The sequence below is a fragment of the Stigmatopora argus genome, chromosome 18 (genome assembly GCF_051989625.1).
Source record: "Stigmatopora argus isolate UIUO_Sarg chromosome 18, RoL_Sarg_1.0, whole genome shotgun sequence".
In the NCBI taxonomy this organism is placed as follows: domain Eukaryota; kingdom Metazoa; phylum Chordata; class Actinopteri; order Syngnathiformes; family Syngnathidae; genus Stigmatopora; species Stigmatopora argus.
In genome coordinates, this window is record NC_135404.1 from 4,397,844 (window position 1) to 4,425,128 (window position 27,285).

Below are 27,285 nucleotides of genomic sequence, written 5' to 3' on the forward strand. Positions count from 1 at the left end.
GCTCTGTCACAGCACTTCCGCCCGTTTGTCCGCTTTTGATTGGACCAACAGCTTCTTCCTCCTCCCTCTTTTTCGCGGCGGTGGGTCGGAGCCGCCGTAACCCCGGTCTGGCACGTTCCTCGCTATCTGAACATTATACGTAAAATCGGCCCATTCTTCCCCCCCTAAAATCCAAGTAACCTCCTCACCTTCCTGCATATACCCGAACGTTTTTTCCTCTAACACAAAATCCAAATATCTAGAAGATACCTCAAAAGATGGCGGTGGTAAGCGTGATGTCGGGGTCGCCGATAGCACGGCTGGAGGGCCGAGAATTCGAGTATTTGATGAAGAAAAGGTCGGTGACCATTGGCCGGAACTCCTCGCAGGGTTCCGTGGACGTTAGCATGGGACATTCCAGCTTCATTTCCAGGCGGCACCTCGAGATTTTTACAGCAAGCGAAGATGGCACCGGCACGGGGGAATTCTACCTCCGATGCCTGGGAAAAAATGGGGTGTTTGTGGATGGGGTGTTTCAGAGAAGGGGGGCTCCACCTCTACAGCTTCCACGAATGTAAGACGATTTAATTAGCCCGCTTTAACCTTAAAATATACCACGTAGTGTCCTCCCGTGTTGTTGTTTTGTTGTCCGGCAGCGGTGTTGCACGTGCTGTGTCAAGGAACGCTCGGTGTTTGTATTTCGGTAACGTCACACCAAACCTCCATGCGGATATGCTAGTGGAATTTATGTTTGTAATTGTAACCAATCAAATAACTCACCAAAAGCTTCATTTATTTAATTATTTCATTCGTTTTTCAGGATGGTGATATTTGGCATATGGCTTTTCAGCCCTCAAAACAAGCTATGGCATATAAATTCTTCCAATTTGTACAAGTAAATGTTAATGTACTCTTTATTTCAATGTTGATGGCAATAGTTTACGTCACTGTGTTTTATTGTCGTTAAACTGGCTGCCTTGTTGCATGCTGAATTGAAAACAGGGTTTTGTGGAATTCGTGGGTGTGCGAATTCTAATAAAAATGCCATTGGACCCTGATTGATGTTGAATTTTAGTTAAAGTGGGAGTTTTTTAAATGAAATCATGCTGTCAATATGCTAGCACACGACTAAGCTAGTAAGCTACATTCACGTGTTGTCAAAACATTCGTGTCTTCAAGTAGCAACCGCGTGTAACCTTACAAAATGGCGTTTTGAGTTTTAACACATTTGAAGAAGGTTAGTTTCGAAAGATTTTTTACACACTTTGTAAATTGGGTCAGTATTTCGTAGATTAATCAAGATTATTACTGTTGTCTATAGGATTTGACGGTCAAGCATTGACTTGTGTGGTCTACTACGCCTTTGGAGTAACCCCAAATAATCTGCAAACTTTCAGTTTTCCTTTTATTGTTTCTATTACAGTATTATATGGCAACAACTTTAAGTGAAATCTGAATAGGAACATCATCAAAGATGTTACATGGTTATCCTACTTTATGAAGTAGTGATATTGATTGCAATGCAAAGTTTGTCATTTAATACATTTTGCATTTCTTTTCAGATGTTGCTTCCGATTCCCCAGCACAAGTATAAAAATCACATTCACTGCACTTTTAAATGACAAAAAGGAGCAAAGGAACGCATCCGAAACACCGATAAAGTCCGTACAACCCCAGATTTCCCCACTTACTATCAACATTCCGGACAATATTGCCCACCTTATGAGCCCGCTGCCTTCACCTACGGGCACCTTAAGGTGAGTCAAAGTGGTGATGGTTTCAATGCTTTCATCACACATTCTCCAGCAGAAAAGCAGCATCGGCTAACATTTTTGCCAAATTTATAGTGCTGCAAACTCCTGCCCATCAAGTCCAAGAGGGGCAGGACTGTCCAACTATAGAACTGGCCGGGTTCTGGCCTCAGACCTCATAGCAGATAATTCCCAGTCCGAAAATGACAAGGAAGCATCGGGTGAAGACAGCCCAAAAGTAAGTAGCAGTAATAATAGTATGTGGAGTATGAGGCAGAATTCATCTTAAGTTTTTTTTTAAACAATAAAGACTATATTTCCAAGAACCTTTTAATATCTCACAAACATCCTTGGTTACTCATTGAAGTCTAAAAATTGCCCAACACTCCCATGAGGGTAGACTTTGGAATACAGAACTCAAGTGAACTTTTGTGTGTACAAACATTTTTTGGCTTGCAAAATGATCTCTCTGTGGTTACACTCAACAACACAATGTGTTTCTCTACAGGATGATTCCAAACCACCATACTCTTATGCACAACTGATTGTCCAAGCCATCACCATGGCCCCAGATAAACAACTGACACTGAATGGAATTTACACCCACATCACAAAGAACTACCCCTACTACAGAACAGCTGATAAAGGCTGGCAGGTGAGTGTTAATGCTCACTTTTTTGCAGTGTTTTGTTTGTCACTCAGCTTTTCTCAGATTTCACGCCCTCCACTATCAGCTAATTGTGATATCTGTTCTTAGTCTTCGCTTGGGTTGCAAATTAAACTAAGGTTGTTTCACAGGCTGAATTAAAAATGTCGTGTACCAATAGGGGAAATAAATCTAGTTCGAATGTTAAATGAATTCAGAAACACAACAAGGGTATGCATTTGAGATGCCTTCCAACAATGGAGAAATGTGATGAGGATGAAAAAAAATTGACAACAGAAGCAAAGTTACATGACTTATCCTTAAAAGGTGATGTAGTACTTTTCCTATGCACATCTCTTTCCTGTAGGGGTAATTGGCATGTCCATACTAACATTTTTGTAGCATCTGTCATGTTCATTGACCAGCGTCTTTAGACGTGCACGTTGAATCGGAACACAGCAATGTGTATATTTTATTATAAATCAGGGAAATACATTCAAAAGAATGTCCAGACTCTTTAAATCCACCATAGTTAAGAGCTTGATTGCCTAAAATGTTATATTGATGAACTATTTGATTTGTGTATGACTGCATGCATTTAGAACTCCATTCGCCACAACCTGTCCCTGAACCGGTACTTCATCAAAGTAGCACGCTCACAGGAGGAGCCTGGGAAAGGATCCTTCTGGAGGATTGACCCGGCTTCTGAAGGTAAACTCATCGAACAAGCCTTTAGGAAACGCAGGCCCAGGGGAGTGCCTTGTTTCAGGACCCCAGTAGGACCGCTCTCATCGAGGTACACTACCAATATTAACCTTTAAGTAAAAAAACAACGCAGTAGTGTGCTTTAACACATTCATTTATGGAAAACCTTTACAATTTCCCCTTTTCCAGGAGTGCTCCAGCTTCTCCCAATCACACAGGCGCGCTGTCGGCTCACTCTAGTGGCGTACAGACCCCAGATAGCCTCTCGAGAGAAGGGTCCCCAGTGCCCATGGAACATGAGCAAACACCACCACCAGCCCCAACCCCAACTGCCACCGTCCAGTCCAAACTTGCTGTCATCCAAGAGGCTTGCTTTGCACAGAACTCCACTGGTATTTCCAACACAGTATCATTGAAAAAAGTGACCCATTCCACTGAAAACAGGTCCCTGGTTTAAATTGGAAAAAAATGGATTTTTAACTTCTGATTACATTTTCCAAACCTGTAAAAATTTGAAATCGGACATTTCCCTACTTAAAGTTCCGTAAACACCTCTTTACGAATATGAGAATGACAATACTCCCGAACTTGAAAAGGGAGCTGTCTGTGGGAAATTCTGTCGGATTGACAATAATAGTTCAGGTTTAGGTGTTGGTCATTAAATTAAGAATCTGTCATGAGGTTCAATGACATGTATCAGAATGGATCCTAAACCCCAAATGAAATACATTCATGTCATTTTTTTCATAGCTGAAAACTACAATTTTTATTTTTTTTTTAGTACGATTTGAGTCTCCATGACAAATATGGTACTCATCCGGCCTCACTAAAATGCTGGTTGCTAAGGACAACTGAAGGTTTGTGGAAATAGAAGTGCAACTTTCCGAATCTGTTTTCTCCCAATTTTGAAAATCCAAAATGTGTTTCATACCATAATTCAGGTCGCAAGTTCTCAGAGATAAATGGAAAATGTTGGCACAAAACATTTACTATCTAATTTAAAAGATCAAAATTGGTCAATTTTTAAAAATGGGTCACCTGTGACTCATTTTGCTGTGCTGGGTCACATATGGTAAAAGTGCTATAAAATGGTAAAATTTGGGGGGTATTTTTAGCTGTTTTCATTTTTTTATAGATGGCTCTGTTTCCAAAAAGCACAACTCTAGGAGGAAAACCCTGATGTGAGAGTTTCTTATGTTGAAGTTTATCCACAAAACAGAGATCATATTAAAACACTGGGGATAAAATACATTGCCTCTTGTCTAGAGGGTATCACCTATCTCATTTTGTCACTGCAAGAAGAGTCTGGTTTCATTGAAACGGCTCCCAATTGTCTTCATCAAGCGTGATGAACAATATTGCTCATTTAATGGAATTACCAACAGGTTCTCCACTCACCAACCAGCCCGTATTGATTGCCGTGCAACGGCAGGTGCCTCAGACCACCATGAAGCCTGTGTCTTATGCCGTAGCCACGCCCGCAATAGTGACGACAACAGTTACCTCGGCGCCAGTCGTGCAGGTCGTCCACCAGATTTCAACTGTAACCATGACAACACTCGGCACGCAGCCCACTGTTACACTGAAGCCGGACTCTCAGGAAAACGGAGGGGGGGAGCACCAAGACATCAAAGGTCGGCCTACTTGCGCTTCACTCACTCCTGTTTGATAATGATTCTAATGATGATGTGGTCTCTTTTATTAATAGTGAAAGTGGAGGCGCTCCCATCCATCACAAACTCGTCTATAGGCGGAGTCGGTCGCATCATCCAAAGCTCTCAGCCCGCTCCACTGACTACTGTGACCATCCTGCAACAGGCTCCGATCGGTCAGCACCAGCTTCCCATTAAGGCCATCACACAGAATGGGACTCACCTGGTCCCCATCAGTTCTACTGGCACAGGTGAGCGCCTGAGTCTTTGTGTAGATGTGTACAATATTGTTCTCACATGGTTTCTTGTATTTCGTTATTACTGTACTGTTCTAAGTATAGAACACTTGCACTGTTTTTTAGTTCAATAAATATTCTGAGTATGAAACTTTAAAAATCTCGGAACAAAAATCAGGCAAAGTTATATTAAATCCAAAAGTGCTGCCGATGGACTTTCTTTTCCTGTAAGCAAAGTGCTGTTATACATAAATTATCAAATACTCATGTATATTTAAATATTCTTTTTTCTTTAAACCAAGACTGTAGCACCAATAATAATAAAAATACTCAACTCAATGAAAAAAGTGCATTCTGTGAAATACTTCTTTAGATCATTAACTTTCCGCATTGCAACTTATGCACTTGAAACGGGATGAGGTCATCAGGCGTCATTAGGCTACATTAGTGTTGCTCATTAAGTCAATTGCAATCTACCGGACTATCACCCAGGTAGATCGCCGAAGACACGGGTCCTCATTAGGTGGATCGCCAAGGTACTATTGGTAGATCGCCTGAGAGTAAAGTTTGATCCAATCTGTTAAGTTTCTTTCGGACCTGAACGACATCCCAATGTGCCCACGTCAATACTCACACTTTGTTTGAACATGTATATCTGACTCATTTAACCATCGTTACGGTCTCATCACACTCCCCAAGTGTGCCGCCGAGAGGGTTGGCTAATATAAATGACCTGTCACAGCTGACATACGCCCTGGAAAATACAGTAGAAGAAGGCTGTTCTTAACAATTAACATTGTTATCCTGAGTTACAAACTTATCATAAAAAATGTTCTTATTGTAGGAACAATTTATCTAGCTCGGTGTTTCTCAACCTTTTTTGAGCTGCGGCACACTTTTTGCATTGAAACAATCTCAAGGGACACCACCATTGGAAAATCTTTTAATTTAAAACACTCGTCTATATTAAAAATAGTCATTGTCATCAGAGTTTTATCAGCAGGAACCTCCAAAATTATTCCCAAATCTATTTTTTCACACTGACCTAATGTCACCAAAAGTATGTCTGCGAACACTGAACAACTTCCGGTTCGAGTGATGCAAAAATAAGTAATGTCATGTTTTTAATTGCATAATTTTCTGACTTTTCTCCAAATATTACTTAAATCTCCTAATATTACGCAAAAAATGTGCTCACACAGACTTTACTACGTCTAAACGGTAACGGAGAATGATGACAATTGTCGGGAAAGTTCTCGATATTGCAAAGAAAAGGAGCACTTACGCCTTTTACTATCATTTGCTGTATCAATTTAAGTTACCGTATTTTCTCGCATATAAGTCGCCCCCTTAAAATTGCCTCAAAATCGTTGAATTTTACAATTTCCCCCTGGTTCACAATTTTCACCTCCATATTCATGGGCTTAATAGGGGTTACAAATGTGTTACTTTGAAGAGAAAATCTATCTACACAGACCTAGAGCGTCCTTTTGCGCTGTCAAAATAACAGGTGCAATGATATCATATTGTGTGAATAATTTCACACACAAAAATGTCTGAATTTAATATTCTTTTTCCAATCATCAACAGCAGTTGCAAACCCTCTGCACCTTCTAGCCACTCACGCTTCGGCATCTGCGTCCCTGCCCACCAAAAGACAGAACGGCGATCTTCAGGAGGCGCCAGCATCCAAGCGGGGAAAGACACATGATGGCGAAGGGGAGGAGGCGGTGGCTGCAAACGGCAGCAACAGCAATGGTTCCACCGGCGAAGCGGAGGTTAAGGAAGCTTTAGGCAACCAGTAGCCCCTCCCACCCTGCTTCATATGCATCCTGAGCCCTTCCCTTCGCCCTCATTGAGCCTCCCGCCGTCCACACTATGACCTCTTCACCTTAACTGGTCGTCATGTTCGGCAAGGTGCCAAAAAAGGGAAGCGCTCGCTAAATGAGAATGTTTCAATGTCGTCCTTCCATTTGGAATTCAAAATAAGTTCCAGCATTGTCTCATTGCTTCTGAGCAGGAACTCCCTCTTGAAGCACAGGCGAATGCGGATCCCAAATTCCAGGCTTATTAGGACTAAACCAACAGCCTCTCAACCTCGGGTCATCCTTTTAAGCACTTAAGCGGTTGGTGGAATACAACAAACCAATCAGATATCGCCCAACAAGGGAAGCGCATGTACGTGTGGACATTCCCATCTTCGGCAGCTAGCCTCCATTGACCCACTTGTGAGTAGATCTATATGCAGTATTCCATTGTGCAACCGTGTCTTTGGATCTAGTCATTTCTCCAAGGACCAGTGCTGAATTAAGATAGAAACATGAAATGGGGTCTTCATGAACATTGAAAATATCACCTGATATTTTTGTTTTGTTTTTGTATGTGAACTTTGTTCAGTGAAATGAATGTAGTCTTTTTTTCTTTGAAGAAAACACTATCTAATAGAGTGGATTCTCTACTGCTCATTTTGCAAAGGACTTTTTGTTTTGTTTTTCCACCACTGTACATGGACAGACCTTTTTCATATTTTATAAATGGTCAATCAGATGATCTATATATCTATACATATGTATGTATATATATTATATATACATATGTATATATTATATATATATAATATATATCCCATGCGTATTTGACCATGTGCTTCATTGAGCTTGCATGTTAACAGATTTAGAAATACTTTATTGTACTGATGATCTGAATATGGAACTGAAGAACGTTTAGACTGAATCTATACGTATTGATTCTGCAGTACTGCACTTACCCCTATTTTTAGTTGTGTATTTCTCTTCTGTTCAATTTATCATTTGCGCTCCGTTTTTTTTCTCCAAGTGTTAACCGTTTTCTGTCGAGGTTGTGGCAGTCTCTTTATTCAATGCTGTTCTGTTAACTAAACGTGTTGAATCATATTGTATTCTCTGTTACACCAGGAAAGAATTGGTAAGTGTTTTGTTTTGCTTCAGTGGGTAAATGCTTTTTATATATAAATATATATATAAGAATTTATTTAAAACACTGCCTCTTAGTTTGTTTTTCTCTAAGTAAAAGCCTTACTTGAATTATCTTCATTTCCAAAATCTGACCATTTGTGGTAAATGGAATGGTACTTTTCAACTCAAACACATTTGGCTTAAATGGTGGGAGGTTGGATAAACATTCCATGTAGTTCAATCAGACTTTACCAGGAAGCATGTTTATGTCATTTACTTCCTCAACCTTCCAGCCTTACAGATATGCTAACATTATACCTTTTGGCTTGAACCACATGCTTTCACATTTACACTATTTACCCCTCACTTAAGATTTATTTTTAATCATACGGTGTATGTATTTATTCTTGAGTGATAGAATTTACGCTAATTGAATTGTGCTTTATGCAGTGCATGTATTAAGTACAGTTCAGACGTATCACAAGGAAAAAAAACAAAAAAAGCGAACATTAGTGTAAAAGCTGCTGTTTAATAACCAAAAGTAAATGCAGATTTTTTTGTGTTTTACAATCAAACTAAGTTCATACTTTGAGCAAAGCATCCCTTCAATGTAGTGATGGATAGGTGGAGCACAGTGCAATTATACAATCTGGTGAAATAAGTGAATTGTTTTGGTGAAATTTTTGTCAGGGACCTCATGGGAAATTATCAAAATCCAAGGAATTTACTGTTAAAGATTCTTGCTAATTAGTAAGTATACTGACAGTCACCAAAAGTGACGCTCAAGTTTGCATTAGAAAAATGTATGCATGTATATTGCAGAACAAATAAGGTTATGAGTACAGTGTACTGATATGACATAAACATGTCCTGTTACAAGTTTGAGAATGACATGGAAAAAACATTTTTGTCCATAATGTTTGCTGTCCGTTTGAGATCGTCTCCTGCCATGATTGAATCACTTTTGCGAAAACTTTGATTCGATTTAGATGACCAATGATAATTCAATTTTTCAGTTACTAAATATAAAAATGAAAATAAAAAGGGAGGAAGCTTAGACAAATTTTCTACATATATCTTATATTTTTGCAGTAATCTTTTCCATGGCTATAGCAAAACTTAAAACAAAAAATATTGCACAAATTATAAAACGAAACAAAAAAAAGCTTGAGGCAATGATTACATTTCATTCTGCACCATGGTATGGAATTAATATTCAGTCATAGAATGGGGATGCAATTTTTGAATTATGAACAGCCCTGCTTAGTGAGCACACACAAACACACACACACACACACATGGTGGTACAAATACATTTATAGTCATGTCACGACCAGTTTGCAGGTTTTCGCTCCACTCAGAGGCACTCCCTAGAATTAGGTGTAAATTGACAAAATCCCCTTGATCATGTATGCGATTTAAAAAATAGCCATTCGTTGGAAAGTCATCGGAAGACATCTTTAAAAGGACCTCCTGTCCAAAACACCTCCTTGCTTCCACGGCGTCCTACCAGAATGTTTGGTTCAGGAGTCGGACGTCCATGTCGCCTTGACGACCAAGAGACAACTTGTCTTTTTCTCTTTCTGTCCCTTCAACCGATGCTCTCCCAGCTTTTCAGTCTTTCGAGAAAAGTGCAGCAGAAGGACCGCTTGTCCCTTCTGGATTATGAAAAAGACAAAACAATAGAAAGATATAAAAAAAAATGTAATAACAATAAAAATTAAACTGGGCTGTGTAATGGTGCCTTCAAGAGGGCGTTCAAATGTCATATTTTGTCGTCAGTCATCTCCAGGAACTGGGCGTAGACGTCTCTGGAACACTCCCCCTTCTGGTTGTAAAGGAACTTGTAGTAGCTGCCATCAGCACAAATAGCTATGAAAAAAACAGACATAAGAGAAAGTAAGCCTAAATGCAGTGGTATCTCTACTTATGAAATGCATTAGTTGGGTTTTTCGTAAGTAGTGCAGTATTTTATATTTAAATTTTCTAATTCATTTCACGGTCTCCAAAATAACTACCAAAGAAAACCTTAATTAATTTTATAAACTGTATAAAAATGTATAACAGCATACAGAAACATTTTCTATTATGCATGCACATAAACACACGTAACAACTTCAAATTACGAATTCAAAACAATTTAGGATTAAAGAGAACTTGCAATATTAGTCATGGATTCACTTCATGCGCACCAGTAATTTTAAATAAAAAACAAAGTTGCTTTAACCATGGTCAATAAACTAATAAAAAAATAAAAACGGTGATAAAAATACATTCAATAATTAATTCAGTGGTATCTCTACTTACGAATGTCTCTACAGATAAAATATTCAAGTTTACGATAAGCCTCAATGAGAATCTTGTTCCAAGATACAAAAGAAATTCAAGTTACGAAATTCAATAATCTCCTAAAAAAACAAACATGCCTCGAAATGTAAATACACTTCCTGTATCCTCTATTTTAGTCCCGGAACGAATTAAGCTCGTATGTAGAGGTACCACTGTATCCTGTTTTTTGAGGGTTGGAATGAATTAATTTGTTTTTAGTTCATTTCTATGTGTAACGGTGATTTGAGATACGAGTAAATCGACACACAAGCTCAGTCCCGGACCGCATTAAGTTCGTATCTCAAGTTACCACTGTAATTTAGTACAAAAAAGAAAATATATATTTTGCGTATATTTTCTAAATACATGGTATTGGTACAATACCAATATCGGTCAATCCTATATTATAAGGTAGTGGAATTGGTATTGAGAGCCAAAAATGGTGTCTGTGTAACCGTAATAATACTGACAGACATTAGCGAAGTATAATCATGGAATTAAGTTTGCATTAACCTTTCTTTTCTAATGTTATTACATCATGTGCCTTGTTTTTTGGTTTGTGGACCAGATTTCCAATTTACAGTGTTCAACTGCTCTCACCTATAACAGCATTGGGCTCTGTTCCGAAGGCACACAAACACGGGGAGCTCGAGGGTAATTGGAACTTGGAAAAGCTCCACATGGAGCTGAAGTATTTGGGAAGAAAACTGGCAGAGGCCAAACTGTAAAGAAAAAGGTACACAACCAAGACACAATGTCACAAGCTGATTATCAGGCTATGTATTTTCTATATAGAGATAAACATTCACATTCACTGCCATTGAGTGAGACTTTTCAAATGAAATCATTGTTGGAAATAGAAGTTTAACTTGACACAAAAATTCTGAATTAGCATGTTATTATAAATTAACCATAGCTCTGTCTTTCTTTCTTAACTTTAAACTTAACTTCTTTCTTGACTTAAAAACATTAAGAATAAACTAACCTTGATTGCCTATTTCTCTTAGCGTCTTCTGCCGCAAAGATGTGTACTGTACCGTGGTCACTTGACACGCAAATGAGAGATGCATCTTGGTTGAAATTGATGCTATAAAAAAGGATAAAGGTTGGAAGGATGAACGGAGGACAATCTCGTCATAGGAAACATTGCATTCATTAGGTGCTTTTTACCTACAGTGCCATGAAAAAGTATTTGCCCCCTTCATGATTTCTTTGGAGGAAGAAAGGGGTTGCAATGGTTTCAGATATTAAAACAATCTTATTATCACATAGAGACAAGACAAAGAAATAGAAATACACCATTTTTAAATGATGACTATCTATCTACCAAGGGAAAAATAATTATACAAACCTATCTGTCCCTATAACAAAAGGTAATCGCCCCCCCTACCCTTTGTTAAGTCATAAAGTAATTGTTACTAACTACAGTAATCCTTCGATTATCACGGTTTCACTACATCGCAAATTTTTTTCAGGGGATTTTTTTATTTTTTATATTTATCTATTTGTCGATTTATTTATATAATTTTAAGTTCATAAAAAAGTGAAAATCCACGCTGAAACTTGTAAGCGGAACCCACTCTTGCAACTAGGAATCAGTACTGAGAAAAAAAGGTAGGTATAATAGGGATCACTTTTTTGATTATCGCGGCCATGTCTGGTCTACATTAACTGCGATATTCGAGGGATTACTGTACAGTTCCCAAACCTGATTGTAACCACGTTTGCTAAGCACCCCAGATTAATTAATTTTAAAACTAAAATTGCTACAGATGAGGATGAAAGTTGATGAACCGAAATATTTGTGTATGGTAAATGTGCAAAAAAAACACAGGAATCAAGAAGGGGCAAATATGTTTTCACGGCACTGGACAAGTTTCGTCAAAATTGATTTCGGTAGTGACGACATATTATTATTACATATTGTAAAGTGAAAACCTCTCAATATATTAAAACATGATTATCATAAAAGATTTTTTGTGTCATTGATGTAAACTCACTCAGTTTTGAGACATTTCACCATTCAATCGAACGAGAAAGTGTCTCAAATCTTTTGACCGAGTGCGTATTCATAAAATAATTTGCTATACATTTGTCATTTCTGCTATTTGAAATGCATTTCAGGAAGATTTTTTCCCAGCGTCCTTGTCGCCAACTTTCTGCGCGGACAGAAAGTCCATGAGGACTAGTCATTTGAAGGCTTTTAAAATGTAGTTTGGTTCAATCATTCATCCACAAACTCCACACAGAGTGGAGCCCGGTATTGAATCCGTAATCTCAGAACAGTGAGGCGGTCATGCCAACCACTCGTTCACTGTACCACCTGTGTACGTTGGTGTTTATGTTTTTGTTTTTTTTTTCCGCCAGAGAATACTAGAATTGACCTTGCTGAATTTGAACTTTGTCGAAAATTGACACTGTGGCAGCAGGTAATTAACCTACTGGACACCTAACCACTAAAATATATAGTTAACTTAAAACGTTAATGATTCTTAACAGACTTAAAAAGTGTGTTGGCGAGAAAGAATTATAACCAGTTAAAAAAAAAAAAGAGTGCTTTCTGAAGTCAGCCACGGCAAATATATTGCTGGAATTCTGATTGTGAAAAGATCCTCGCCAGCATATTAGAAAAGCACTACCATAGAGTCATTTTGATGCCATTGAAAATCCACTGTTGAAGTCTCACCAGTAAATGTTGGCCGCCTGAGAGCCTCGTCTCAGCTCCTGTATGAGCTGACCTGCTGACGTGTCGAAAATTCGGATAAGTGTCCCCTGTGTATGTGCAACACACAGTGGGGGTTAAGTTTCAAACGGCAACAACGAAAAATTTATTGTTCCAAAATGACTTGAGGTCGGTCATTTGGACTGTTGGCCTACTTTCTCTGATGCAGTTGCTATCCTAGTCCCCTGAAGGTTCAGGGCGATGCAACACAGCGCCCCCTCGTGGGCAGGGATGTCCACTGGTGGCTTTTCTGTATTTGCCAGGTCGACAATTTGTACATGACCCGAATAAGTCCCAGGGAAAGCCAGAAGGGAGTTGTTGCTATTGGGACACAATACACACAAACCTGAAGAAAGAGAAATAAGAGAATCACTATTCTGTGGATTAATTCATTGTTTGGAATACAGAATTGGAACGCTCCCAGTTTGTACAGTTTGCAAAAAGTCCTTTGGGTGGCCTCAATTTAGATAACCAGTCTAAAATGTGACAAAATGAAACTAAATTAACTGTACTATGTCTTTGAGTGAACAATTATAGAGTAAACCATCAAATATCTATACAGTGTATCATAATTTGTATAATCATATCCGAGTCTACATTGCATCAGCCAAAAACGGTACAAATCTCGTATCTCAAATCTGTATCGTATCTCAAGGCAAATATTTGCTCTGAATTTTCCTCCTATCTCAAATTTCGCTTATGTTGGGGCACTCGTATGTCAAGGTATTACTGTACTTACATAAACATATCCCTAAACATCTACAAGATTTGCTGTCTGCCAATTTCTTCTAGGTTCTTGTGCTTAAAAATCATTGGCCAATTAACCTAGATAAGACAGTAGTGAAACCAACTATGAAAGAGACCACCAACCTTTGGGGTTGTAGCAGGTTTCAAATACATGCAGCTGATGGGGGTTATGGGTAAAGGTGAACACTTTGATCATGGAGTCCAGGACCACCACAATTCTAACCAAAAAGGACAAACAATAAAAAGCTTGTTCACATTGATATATTGAGGTTTTGTTGTTGTTGTTTTTTTATAATAGCAGGTGATACCTGTCACGCCTAAGTTTCACTGCTTTGACCTCTGTGGAGAACTCAATCTCAATCACTGTCTTCTTCTTGAGGTCATCCCAGATCATTACTAGAGTAAAGTCAACCACAGGAAAAACACTTAATATTGTAATAAAGGTTTACTTTTTATCAAACTGTCAATCTAAAATTTAAGATATTATAGTAGAAGGTCATGTGTTGCTTCAAAAGCATACCTTTATTAGTTGGGTACTTGGGTTTCTTTCCTCCTCCTACGAGAGCCAAGTAGTTACACCTGAAGAGCATTTCCACATGACCGACCCCGCCCTCCAAGAACTCTAACAGTAAATAGAAATGTGTCCCAACATCAACTTCAAGACTTTCAACAATAGTGTAAAAATAGCTTATTCCCTATAAACAAAAATGGCAATGTAAGATTAAAGGGGGAAAAAATCATATTTTTGCCTCTTATTGCCTCTAGTACTATAGGTTTTCATTTGCCTTTGGCTCAGAATAATGTAAAGCATAATTACCAGCCTCCTTACAAACAAGGACACACAAACATCAGTTGTCAACATAAAAAAGCTTCTCGCGTAAAGCAAAATTAACAGTTACAAGTATAACTCTGGAAAGGATCAGGCTGCTGAGTAATAGATTTAGCCCAACTTGAGGGGACAGTTCCTCTTTTCAACTCTGCTGCTTATGTGCAAACTAATTCAAAATGCATCCAATAGAATTTGAATCAAAGCATCAACACTTTAAATGTGGACACAATTTTACTGCAAACAATTCTATTAAAACAATCATGCCTTCCTTCTTCAACCTTAATGGATTGATGGGATTCACTTATTTTGCAAAAAAAGGCTCATATGTCACAATTAATAAAATAATCATCAGTGAGGGAGGTTAGAAATAACATTTAAAAATGTCAATTTTAAATTACAGTTTTTAATCTATTATCAAGAGACCATCACATCACTTTATATAGGACCATCCACGTTTGATTGCATTATACAAAAGTTTGAAGTACCCTATTTACTCGCATATAAGCCACCCCCACGAATAAGCCCCACCCTTAAAATTGCCTTAAAATCGTTGAATTTTACAATTTCTTGCCTATAAGCCGAGATACTGTATGAATCAAAACCACATTATCAGGGTCAATGCCATAAGGAATTAATTCATCCAGTAATGGTTGTTTTCTTACTGCAAAACAGAAAATAACCAACAAATAGTAAATGTTACTTTTACTACTGGTAAAAAAAAAAAAAGAGTATAGCAAGTTTTATGTGTATATAAGCCGTACCCTTGATTCAATCGAGAAAATACGGTATGTTAATATGCATGGATTGTTACCTTGTTTCTCCTTCTCTTTAAGAGGATCTGTGTTGTAAACCCGAAATCCATTCTCCATTCCACAGGCAAAGCACCCTGAAGTGACACACATTAAAGAACGAGATCAAGGACTCAAAATCAATGTAAACTTTGCACTGGTATGGGGGAAATTGTTGTTAACTTTTATCGATTAAAGAAAGCTGACAATATAATGAAATGTAATTAAGTAAACAATGAAAAATATTTTTACATTGGGGTTTAACAATTGACAAAAAATAATGGTAACTAGAAAAGATTGAAAATAATTGACTAACAATTTTACTTGTGTGTATATATGACACGCAGGTTTTGGTATGTGAAGGGCATGGGACTAATAACACATTTTTGCAACGATATTTTGACAATTTAATATGCTGATAAAGGCTGTATTTAGTGTAGTCAATGTCATTTCGGAATATTTAGACATGTGCAACACAATATTTATGACGATGCAACAAGATGAATGAAAAAACGATTCATAATATGCAGTTTTAATGGGTTGTTGAAATTCACACAAACGTGATTTAACTTGATTCGAATAATAAATCTGCACGGCCATTTAATATCTTAATCAATTACGTCGGCACGTTCACTCAAATCGTTGTTTTAAAGTCTTTGAATAAAAGCTCAATAACAACGTAAGCGGTAGCCAGCACAAGCTAGCAGTAGCTAGCTACGATGTGAAACAGTTGTTTCAAGTCGAGGTTTCCCCAAGTGACAACTGTCGTGATATTTCTATTCTACTTTAGAAAAAAAATATTTGCGCCCATTCACACGTATGGGCTGTTTTTTTCCCAATACAGTGGGTTAGCAATGCTAGCTTAGCATCCATGGATATGCCCGTGGTTATATTGGGGAGAGGAAGGGTAAACAAGCTAGAGACAATTCTCACCATGGTCCTGGTTAAATCCAGCGTAAAGGAGTCCGTTCCCTTGCGGTTTAGAAAGCAATGCATTCATTTTTTCCGCTCGAACAACCGAATTCCAAATGATGTTATCAATGATAATGATCACACAAATGCTGCTCGGCTAGTTTTGGCTAACGTCATCATTCCTTCAGAGTTTGCTGTTGGAAGAAGAAAGGAAGGAAGGATCCGTCAAGAGACGCTGGTTCCTGTGAAGCGAGACCGGTAAAATTTATTTTGTTTTCATCAATTTGGAAATTATTGTTAAAGTCATATGGTGTTTATATGTTGTTTCAAGTCCTGAACGAATAAAGATACGTTTCAACAACTACAGAATGTTTTAGTGAGTGAAAAGCTAGATGCCTGTCAGACATCCAGTAACTTGACTAAATCTAAAATATGTTTAGCGTTCTTTAAAAGTACTGCAGCAATGTCATCGCAATAGTCATCGCGTAACTATTTAAATTTTTTACTAAAAATGCGGATGCCGCATCGCTGTTCACCTCGTTTGACATCATTTCCCGGAAGCCATTTTCTTGTGTGCGCCTTAAACTATAATTGCCCTTATCAAGATTTACTATAAAATAAAAATAAAGAAAAAATAGTCTAACTTAGAAATTATATCACCTGCAGCATGTGTAATTTTTATCTAATTTCATCTCAATCTCATTTTCTGAACCACTTTATCCTCACAAGGGTCGCACAGGGTGCTGGAGCCTATCCCAGCTGACTTCGGGCCAGAGGCGGGGGACACCATGAATTGGTGGCCAGCCAATCGCAGGGCACAAGGAGACAAACAACTATTCACGTTCACACTCATACCTAGGGGCAATTTAGTGTCCAATCAGCCTACCATGCATGTTTTTGAAATGTGAGAGGAAACCGGAGTACCCGGAGAAAAACCCACACAGGCCTGGGGAGAACATGCAAACTCTACACAGGTGGCCCAACCTGGATTTGAACCCAGGTCCCTCACCGTGAGGCCGACGCGCTAACCACTCATTCGCCGGGCCACCAGTATTTTTTATTATTTTCAAAATGCAGATATACTGGGGTTATTGTACCAAAAAAGATGCAGTCTACATATTTGTTCATAAATGAAAGCAACCTGCAAACTGTAGTTATTTCAGTGCTACAACCAGAATATACACAAGTGTACACAAATGTGAAAGCCTTTTGGGCCTCCTAGACCGAGTCAATAACTAATTGAAATGACATTCATGTTGAAGAAAACTGATTTTATTCCCAAACAAGTTAATGCTTTCTCATTTGTACATTATAACCTTATGTATAACTACAGCAAACATTTCTGTAAAAAATACAGTTACAATATTTTAGCAAATTACACTTCTTTTATAGTTGCTGCTGTGTTAACCACAGAAAAGCACAAATTTACACACTTTCTTAACAGCCAATACGACATTTGTCGCATGACTCAAGTATTTATAAGCAACATACATATTTTTAAGCCTTTAAGTCTCGCATGACCGTGTCTTCTGTTCAATAAGGTAGAATCCTTGACTGTGGATTATGCATGGACAAGCCTGCGATGCCTTTTCAGGCCATGTAAACTAGAAAATGCTTTGTTACAAACAGCACAAACATATGGTCTCTCGCCAGTATGTGTTCGCATGTGTAGCGTGAGAAAACATGACTGGACAAAACCCTTTTCACAGATGCCGCACTTGAACGGCCTTTCCCCCGTGTGGTACCTCCGATGGATTTTCAGTTCTGCAGAGGATCGGAAAGACTTGTCGCAGTCATCACATTTGAAAGGCCTTTCGCCTGTATGGATTAAAGTGTGCCTAACCAGTGCATCTTTACCGAAGAAACCCTTTCCACAATGCTCACAAGGGAAGCGCATGCCTTTGTGATGGAAGTTATCATGTTTTAGGAGACACCTCCTGGAAGTGAAGCTTTTTCCACACTGATTGCAGTTAAACGATGGCAAGGCTTTTTCACTTTGAAGGTCGCCAGCCTGATGCACGCGCTCAACATGTCTCGTCAGAGTGATTCCATGTCGGAACTTTTTGCCACATTCCCAGCAAAGGAAGGGATAGGCCTTGGTGTGTTTCTTCTGGTGTTCCACGAGGTCGGAATACGACCGGAACCTCTTCTTGCAATGGGGACACTGAAATGGTTGGTAGCCGGTGTGTTTCCACTCGTGCCTGATAAAACGCTTCAGGCTTGCAAATGTTGTCTGACAGTAGGTACAGGTGAAAGGCTCGGTGGGGTTATGGACGTCTATGTAGTGCTTGTGCAGTGCCTTGAACACGGGGAAGTTATCCTCACACTGGTTGCACTGAAACGGCGTGTGTGATTCTTTATGCATGGCCAATGCCTCGGAGTCACGAACCAATTTCATGCACACCTCGCAGTAAAGCGGGTTGTGCGTTTGTTTGTGGGAATCTAAGGTTGATTTGTACTTGAACGCCTTGTCGCATTCATTGCACCGGAAACAATGCCTAATATCTTCGGGTTGATCTGGATCCACCTGTTGTTCATTGTAACAGATGTTTCGTAAATGGAATCGAAATGTCTGCTTGCACTTGAATTCCACGCTGCAGTGGGGGCAATAGAATGGTCCCTCGAGGATACTTTTTGCGTCATCTGGGCTTTTCTGTCCCAATTCCTTTACCGCCTTTTTTTCTCCCGCGGGTAAATAATCGGGGTCATTTGCGGTACTGTCCGCAGACCCGGCTTCATTGCCTGGCTCAGAAATATGGATGGGCGACTTGTCATCCTCGTCTCCAACGGCCTCCGTGTCATCTTTCAGGGCTTCGGTCTCATTTTGGCATTTATGTTGGTGTAAGAAGCGGACATTCTTGAAGCTTCTTTGACACGCTTCACAAGAGTAGGTCAGTTCTTCCGAGTGTTGACTCATGTGGCGCTCCAAGAATTTGACATGGCTTACCACTTTGCCACACACATTGCATGTTCTACTGTCCAAGTCATTGCCTTTGTCTGAGTCAGGGGAGCTGCAAAACGTTTTTTGACTACCGTCAGTACTGCCGGTGGCCGGTGTCCTTCCAGACTTCCTCCACTGTGAGAGGAGCCGTTTCATCTTGAGCCCGCGATTCTTTCGCACTGGTCGTTTTAGCAACTCAAAGTCTGGATCCCCCGCCCTAGCTGGCATTTGAAAATCCTCATCGTCAAGACGCTTCTTTTTCCTCCCACGTCTGTTAGGCGTCTTTACTAAGCTGTCAAGCACTGTCACTTTTCCATCCTCCCCAATCATTAGTGTTTCAGATAAGTTGTCATGGTGTTGCACTTCACAATTATCCACAGCTGTACTTTCGGAAGCAGCTCCAGTATCAGCATCTGCCTTTTCATCGTCAATCCCCAACCACGGTTTTTCCTCAATTGCATTGGAAAAAGCCATTTTGTTGCCAGAATCAACTTCCATCTCTGTGCAGTCTGAATATACCACAACACTCTCTGTATTCGTTCCAGCTTGCTCATTGACGACAACTTCTCGTTCCCCAGGAGGAAGGCATAAAGCAGACAAGATGGCAGTGTCGACATCACATGGTTCTAGAAAGAGGAAGACAGTAAAATTGAAATTCATCCTTACCATCCACATTGGGGCCTGTGTGTTGACCGGAACGGAATATTAGGGGCATAATTAGTGGGGTTTGACAAGAATGAAAATACTTGGCTGAAACCAACAATGTGAGGACCAGAGCTAAGAACTGGGACAAACAAAACCTTTTTTTAGGATAATGTTGTGCACTCTGCCATTTTTTAAAATAAATGTGATAGATTTAATTAGTAATCTGCTGGTATACAACAATCAAATCAAATTATAATTTATATTGCAATTTTCTTGCACAGATAACACATCACCAAGGAACTTTACTTAATCAAACAGAAGTTAAAGTAATACACCTTTCGTGTATTTGCACAAATTACACAAGGTTTTTGCATGCTTCCATACATGTTTTTATTAAATAAAGTGATAAGATAAAATGGAGGAAAGGATTTAAAACAAAAAAAACCACTCGTTTTGAGGTGAATGGCCTTAGTTGGGAGTTGGAAGACATCAAACATGGATGGAAGTGTTGCTTCAATAAACATATGGTCACTTGAGTAAGAACGAGTGTGATTTTGGCTTTAGCATATTCACTCTGGGATTAATCAAAAACTAGGGATATGCTCTTAGGTAAAATTCAGAAAATATTTGCATAGGAATGGAAGAATAACCAGCCCCCTTCCCATTAAGTTGTTTTTTTTCTTATATGCTTACCAACATCATCCAACTGGCTGAGGTCTTTATGAGTGTCCAATGCCGTTTTAAGTCCCTCAGAATGAGTAAAAGACTCCATACAATCTCTCAGAACTGTAGAGGAATCACTTAACAATGAGGCGATCTGTAAAGGAAATCGGATGTAATTAATTTGATCATACAATGTATGTTGATGTTCTGGCAGTACGTGATATATTTTAAGATTTATAGTCTGAGGAGGAAATAGAACATTTGGGTGTTGAGCAAAAAAGTTGTGAGAGGAAAACTAGGATGTGATCTACCTGTTGGAGAGACTGACTTGGAAAAAGCTTTTCAAGCCTAGACAGAAACAGCCACATCAATGTCTTAATCGCATTGTCATACGTGGGACCAAAGTCTCCAGGAAAAACATCCTGTACAAAGACAATTCACATTACATCTCTGGATTGGCCGAGAAAAGGAAACAATCTTGTTAAATGGTCAAATAAGTCAGGTATTTTTAAGTTAAAATATCTTGTATATCTTCAGTATCAAAAAGATGAATTAACCATTTTTAAAATGGTTATTCTATACTAATAACTAGTAAGTCATAATGAGCATGTTTTTTGTGTGAAACTAAATGTGTGCAATCAAGGTAGAAAACCAACTTACTTGAAAAAAGTTTTTTCTCTCTTCCGAACTAATCAACAGATTTCGCACAAGAATCATGAAATGAGACTCTGAAATGTCTGGTTCTTCATTCTCAGTCTACAAGACAGAAGGGGTCAAAATAGAGAAAGCTCAGCAAAATTCAGTATTGGAAAACCAGTGCAGTGGTTGAACTGTCAAAATTCAATTGGGGGATCACACAACAAAAACAAGTCTCTCTTTAAAGTGGTACTGGACATTAAAACACAACTGAGGTGGTAGAACACAAATCAGTTGTATAACCGGTATTCATTTGGTAAAAAAATAAGTTTTCCTTATCGCTATATGCCATAACATCATTTAAACCTCTGTCACCTATAATAACAATATGAAGTCATTCTCATAAAACCTTTATCAACAGGGATGACAGAAAGATAAAAATGATTTAACACCTAATTTTTCGCCACAACACTTTTTGTGTGGCATCGACTGCTGTTCATCGTCATGAAATCCTAACATGGTGTTTTGTGAGTTTTTTGAGCGTGCTTAAAGCCGCATTATTCTTTATTTTTCATTATGAGCGCCAAGAAAATAGTTCTTTTGAGTTTGTAATTTTAAGTTGTGTGTTTATGTACGCATGTTTTGTCAGTTGCCAAAGATCCGCCTTCTCCTCTCGCACCTACGCCCTACAAAAACAATAGAATCATTTTCCATGTTTGCTTTTCATTTTAATGGCTTAATAAATAATGTTTCATATCTTTTTACTCTTTTTTGTGTTACTCGCATATTGCATACATAATTGGTATACTTTGATCATTTTTTAAACGGTATCGTTGGTAGTATTGGGGACCTTAAAACATAGGACTTTTACATGTAAAATACATTTCTACTTGGGAAACTTAAGATATAAAACCACTTAATTTGATTGGTAGAGGTATCACTGTATTGTGATAGTTGGAATGTTAGATGTTAAGATAAATGTTGCTACAGATCTTTATACGTTAAGTACAACAATTTCGAAAAGCAATACTAGCACAAGTTTGTATCTAATTGTCAAAAACATTCGGCTGAATACTTATGATTAAAACTATATCATCCACACTTACTGTGCATTGGTCGCAAAACAGTTACCAGGAATATTAAAAAGGCAGTTATAAACTATTTCAGTCACACAGTCAGGCGGATGCTCAACTACAACATCATTGACAATTGAATTAATAGAAAACCAATGTTAATAATTCATTTTATATTGAGGTGGTAGAACACAAATAGACTACTAATTCAAAACCCCGCATATAATCTTGTCTCCCCCCATATCGTCCAGCACTACATTCAGTCCTAATCAGTACAAAAAACTCAGTTTGACTTAGTTAATAACCACAAGTTCAATAGAAAGACTTTATAGATATAGGACACCATCCGAAACAAATCATTTAGGTCATTCATTCATTGTCTTGTTAAAAATCAAGGAAATTTTCAAAAGGTGTTTACCACATGAGTTGGCTCTACTTTCCACAGTACTTGAAGATTTTGCATACGGTCGATGTGCGGCTGAATGGTCTCTATGTTGGCAGTCTCCTCAGAGCGGAACAGCTCCAAAATAAGCTACAGTCAGAAGAAAACAATATGAAAAGAAAAAAAAAACAAGGAATAGTTACACAAAGGTTTTAAATATGCACATTGTACATTTCGACCTCTGATAACAAAAAAAATGTTTAAACACCAAAAATATATAGTTTATAGCCGCAGCCATTTTGTTATTCAGTTCTATCCTAGCATATACACCAAAATAGACCTGAGCAAAGTGCATGTGATAGAGTGTATTAGTGACAATGAGAAAGAGTGTGTAATTTTATATACTTACACTTGATTGGCTAAAATACTATAGTGTCGGCTGGTGACTTCCTGGAAATAGTCCAATGACCTAGTTCTTCATTTTTACATTTCAGAAAAAGAAGTTGGGGCGTTCCGGCGGCTGAGTGGTTAGCGTTAGCGTGTCGGCCTGACAGCTCTGGAGTCCTGGGTTCAAATCTAGGTCGGTCCACCTCTGTGGAGTTTGCATGGCCCACGTGGGTTTTCTCCGGTTACTCCGGTTTCAACCCACATTCCAAAAACATGCATGGTAGGCTGATTGGACACTTTAAATTGCCCCTCGGTATGAGTATAAGTGTGAATGGTTGTCCGTCTCCTTGTGCCCTGCCATCGGCTAGCCACCGATTCAGGGTGTCCCCCGCCTCTGGCCCGAAGTCAGCTGGGATAGGCTCCAGCACCCCCTGTAACCCTTGTGAGGATAAAGCGGTTCATAAAATGAATGAATGAAAAAGTTGCTTTTTTACTTTAGCCAACAAGATTCTTTTCACTGTGATGCATGTTAGAAAGCCATTGTCATTCCCATTAAATATATAAAACTGCTTCTCTATTGTTTGTTTTCTTATTTTTTTTCTTAGATTTTTCTAAGATCACAAGTACATTTGTATAGCCACATGAAGACAACTAGCATAATATAAAGACAAAACTGCCTAGTGTTGATTAATTACGTGAAAAGTATATATGTAGTACACCGTTGCTTTATAAAAAAAAATTAAAACAATAAAAATAAAAAATAAAAACACACAAAAAGTTCATCTAAAAAGTGGTTAGGTAAACCCACGTTCAAATCCACGTTTCAACTAGCGATTGCAAACCAGCTAAGTGCCTTGCCTTCCCAAGGCACATGACATTGCTAATTAATGGCAAAAGTCATATGTCACATTGAGTTGTACAAACAAGACAGCAGCGTAACAGATCACCTTTCAGGTTGTCACATATGTACACATGTCTCGCAGCAGCGGTGAAAAACCAAGTCACGAAAATGAACTCTGAGCTTGCCGTCATTCCCGGAGGCTTAACTAAAGAACTCCAACCGCTGGACATCGGCATCAACCGGGCGCTCAAAGCAAAGTTGCGAGCGGCATGGGAACAATGGATGATAGGTGGCAAACACAGCTTTACGAAGGGTGGCAGGCACCTCCGGGCTAGTTACGCCACTATTTACGAATGGATTGTGGCCGCTTGGACGAATATGTCTGCTTGCACTGTTGTTCAAGCTTTTGCCAAAGCCAGCATCATTTCTGTCGAGCCACATGGCAATCTGAGTGACTGACAACGAAGAGAGGGAACCCGGCGTTTTTGATTAATCATTTGGACAATTGTTCAATTTGGACACAGAAAATGAAGACTTGGATGGATTTGTGGGTGATGATTGGTCAAAAATCGTGAGTACATTGTAAAATGGCTAAATAAAGTACAACCGAACTCAGTTTTGCTTCTGTTGCCTTTTTAAAAATGTGTTTTTAGCGTGTGTCCGTATGTTTAAGCTGGTGTGTTTTGCCATGCCTGGCTGCGCTTTAAATGCGGTGCATCTTGTGTGTGTCAAATACAGAAATAGCACTCGTTACCGACACTACGCCTTTAAATGAGGTGCGCCATATAGTCGTGAAAATACGGTATACGATTTTTATTTGCAGTTGCACACGGTAATATCTAATACTGCACGATCACACTCTTGATTTATTAAGAAAGGAATTATTTAGTTTGAGACAAATGAAAGAGGACGGTGAACGAGTGGTTAGCAAGTCGGCCTCGTTTTTGGGTTTGAGGGTTCGAACCCAGTTCGGTCCTCACATTGTGGAGTTTGCATGTATTCCCCAGGCTTGCATGGGTTTTCTTTGGTTACGATATTTAATACTAAAATGAGACATTATCCAGTACAACACAAGGCGTGGATGGGAGGGGGAGGGGGAGAGAGAGAGAGAGAGAGAGAGAGAGAGAGAGAGAGAGAGAGAGAGAGAATGCGCTCGTAACATAACAAACATAAATTTAACTAAGGTAAATGAATTCAGATTACAATACAGACACACTTGAGATAAATTTTAATCTTACTTTACACTAATCTTAATTCTAATTTTGTTTTAATTTGTTTTACTTTTCTTCTTCGTGCTTGGCACTTTTTGCCTCGCTTCCACCTTCCCTTTTAGCCGGAGTTTTTGTTTTTAAAAGGAACCTACCTACCTGTTTGCTTTTGTCTACCCTTCAAAATATTACGAACATGACGCACACAATAGGATAACGCATGACCACTTGCCAACTTGACCGGATGCTCCTCTCGTATTGACGAGCCAGCTCCGTCACGCGTACACCACCTTCATGTTTTTCGATTATTTTGTGCTTAATATCGATTGTCATCATACAACTTTTCTTCACACTACCCCTCATTGCACATGCTTGCTTTGGACCCCTTGTTTTCCTCTTAATTCTGCATTAACTAACGCGAAGAAAAAAAACACGGGGGGGAAAAAATACAACGCTCCGCCCAGTGCTCGTAGATATTTTACACGAGGGAGATGCGGCGAGAAAGACAGTGCGCTGAAATCATAAGCAGCCTCTCGCGTCTCGGCCACCTGGCTGTCTCGTATGCTCGTATTTCAAAATTTGTCTCGTATCTCACGGCAAATATTTGCTCGGAATTTTTCTCGTATCTCAAATTGCTCGTATGTTGGGGCACTCGTATGTCAACTTATTATGTCAGATTTTCATAAAAATCATGCAGCTCTAAGACAGTGAGTTTCAATTAGGAAACTGTCAAGTTATTCTTAATAGCAAATACCAAAAAAAAATACTGCAATATAGCATCACTAAGTACTTATGCAACACACAAATCATTAAAAACATTTACTTACCCGTGCTCTTAACCCTAAAATGAGTTCTGCCCGTTGCCTAGCTGAAAGGAGTTGAGGCACAACTTCAGTAATTGTAAAAACAAACTCCTCAAGCATCCCATAATCCGACACCAGCTTGTGGTCTATCGTCTGCCAGATGGCTGCAGAAACCAGGCGAATCGGTGGAACCAGGAAGCGCAGAGTGGGGAAGGTGAGTGAAGGACCTGAGCGTGACAAGAATGGAATATTGTCACAACAATTAGGACACATTTGGTCCAAAAAACGACTCTCATGTAATTGAATTTGAACTGAAGTTACACCAATCGTTTCCAAGGAACATACGTCACCAGCCATTCAATGAAAGTAGTATGGTGACAATTAATATTGTATTATACAATTTGGACACGGGCGGCCCAGTGGAGGGAGTGGTTAACACGTCGGCCTCACAGCTCTGGGGTCATGGGTTCAAGTCCAGGTCGGTCCATCTGTGTGGGGTTAGCATGTTCTGCGTGGGTTTCCTCCGGGTACTACGGTTTCTCCCATATTCCAAAAACATGCATAGTAGGCTGATTAGACACTCTAAATTGCAAAGGTATGAAGACAGCTGGGATTGGCTCCAGCACCCCCTGCGACCCCAATGAGGATAAAGAGGTTCAGAAAATGAGATGAGACAATTTGGACGCCGTAAACAGGGTACTTGGAAGCGATCTAAATCTGGTGCTAATCTTAGCATCGGTGTGCTAAAGCAGCGGAAGATTGTCTAAATTAAAAGAAACAACCAAGTACTTTGTAACAAAACGCACATGAAGTTAGCCTCAAATCATGTAAGACACGTGAAACAGGTGGTTTCCATGCCGCAAATAAACCATTTTTTGCAATAATGTACTACCTACTGTGAATTAGCAATGCTATTCCCGCGCGCTGATTCCGTTGCGGCCTTGTTAAAGTAATCTGCCCGGGTTTTTTTACTCACCGGGTTGCTCGGAGGAACTTTCATCCATCATACTATATTCACATTACACCACAGTGGGGTGAATTTGCATGGGTGTGTCAGCACTTTTATCACCAGGATAACTTTTTAGCTACAGACGGCCAACAACACTGCATGAAATCGAGATTTGTGCGTCAGCGTCTCTTCGCGTTCCGCCCGGAATAACATTCCGACGGACTAGTTTGACTAACAGTTCCACATCCCGTGCAAGCCGTGGTGTCAAATATTTATAAAGATTATATTATAAACAAAAGTCCCACTTCACATGGACTGAATTTACATAAATACTACATTAAGTGATTTACACATAAGCCAAATACTCAAGGAAATACGGTCGGTCTGACCTAAATTTCTACTTTTCTGCCAACGAACAAATTGATGCTGCAAAAAAAAAGAAATTATCTCGGAATTTCCCCTGTGTTCGAATCATTTTTAACTGTATAATACACCTGAGAAATTAGTTTTGTCTTTTGTCAAACGGCCC

At 39.1% G+C, this 27,285-nt stretch overlaps 3 protein-coding genes and 1 long non-coding RNA gene across 8 annotated transcripts; 2 read left to right on the forward strand and 2 right to left on the reverse strand.

Moving 5' to 3' along the window:
- The first annotated feature begins 60 nt into the window (after positions 1–60).
- Positions 61–8,781, forward strand: foxk2a (forkhead box K2a). Of its 2 annotated transcripts, XM_077626090.1 has the most exons (10): positions 61–266; positions 369–553; positions 1,542–1,736; positions 1,827–1,968; positions 2,239–2,385; positions 2,979–3,172; positions 3,271–3,473; positions 4,467–4,715; positions 4,790–4,984; positions 6,560–8,781. In XM_077626090.1, exons 1-10 carry the CDS (start codon positions 258–260, stop codon positions 6,772–6,774), a joined length of 1,734 nt encoding a protein of 577 aa, XP_077482216.1. In that variant the 5' UTR covers positions 61–257; the 3' UTR covers positions 6,775–8,781. The 2 variants fall into 2 exon arrangements, with proteins under 2 accessions (XP_077482216.1, XP_077482215.1); XM_077626089.1 differs by having other exon boundaries at positions 61–553.
- Positions 8,412–16,784, reverse strand: wdr45b (WD repeat domain 45B). 4 transcript variants are annotated; one of them, XM_077626112.1, is made up of 11 exons: positions 16,765–16,784; positions 16,250–16,422; positions 15,340–15,414; positions 14,220–14,321; positions 14,008–14,095; positions 13,823–13,917; positions 13,108–13,298; positions 12,917–13,002; positions 11,216–11,317; positions 10,831–10,952; positions 8,412–9,774 (listed from the first exon to the last, which is right to left on the reverse strand). In XM_077626112.1, exons 2-11 carry the CDS (start codon positions 16,314–16,316, stop codon positions 9,668–9,670), a joined length of 1,035 nt encoding a protein of 344 aa, XP_077482238.1. In that variant the 5' UTR covers positions 16,317–16,422; positions 16,765–16,784; the 3' UTR covers positions 8,412–9,667. The 4 variants fall into 4 exon arrangements, with proteins under 4 accessions (XP_077482238.1, XP_077482237.1, XP_077482236.1 ...); XM_077626111.1 differs by lacking the exon at positions 16,765–16,784 and adding an exon at positions 16,625–16,764; XM_077626110.1 differs by lacking the exon at positions 16,765–16,784 and adding an exon at positions 16,625–16,754 and having other exon boundaries at positions 16,250–16,470.
- LOC144092943 (uncharacterized) lies at positions 16,217–23,525 on the forward strand. Its single transcript, XR_013306174.1, has 2 exons — positions 16,217–16,486; positions 23,063–23,525. It is a non-coding gene; the product is annotated as an uncharacterized LOC144092943 (long non-coding RNA).
- Positions 17,479–27,111, reverse strand: LOC144092919 (uncharacterized). The gene is made up of 7 exons (XM_077626084.1): positions 26,784–27,111; positions 25,832–26,034; positions 22,605–22,718; positions 21,138–21,233; positions 20,789–20,899; positions 20,508–20,631; positions 17,479–19,795 (listed from the first exon to the last, which is right to left on the reverse strand). The coding sequence occupies exons 1-7, from the start codon at positions 26,812–26,814 to the stop codon at positions 17,790–17,792; spliced, it is 2,685 nt and encodes an 894-aa protein (XP_077482210.1). The 5' UTR covers positions 26,815–27,111; the 3' UTR covers positions 17,479–17,789.
- Between the last annotated feature and the right edge of the window lie 174 nt (positions 27,112–27,285).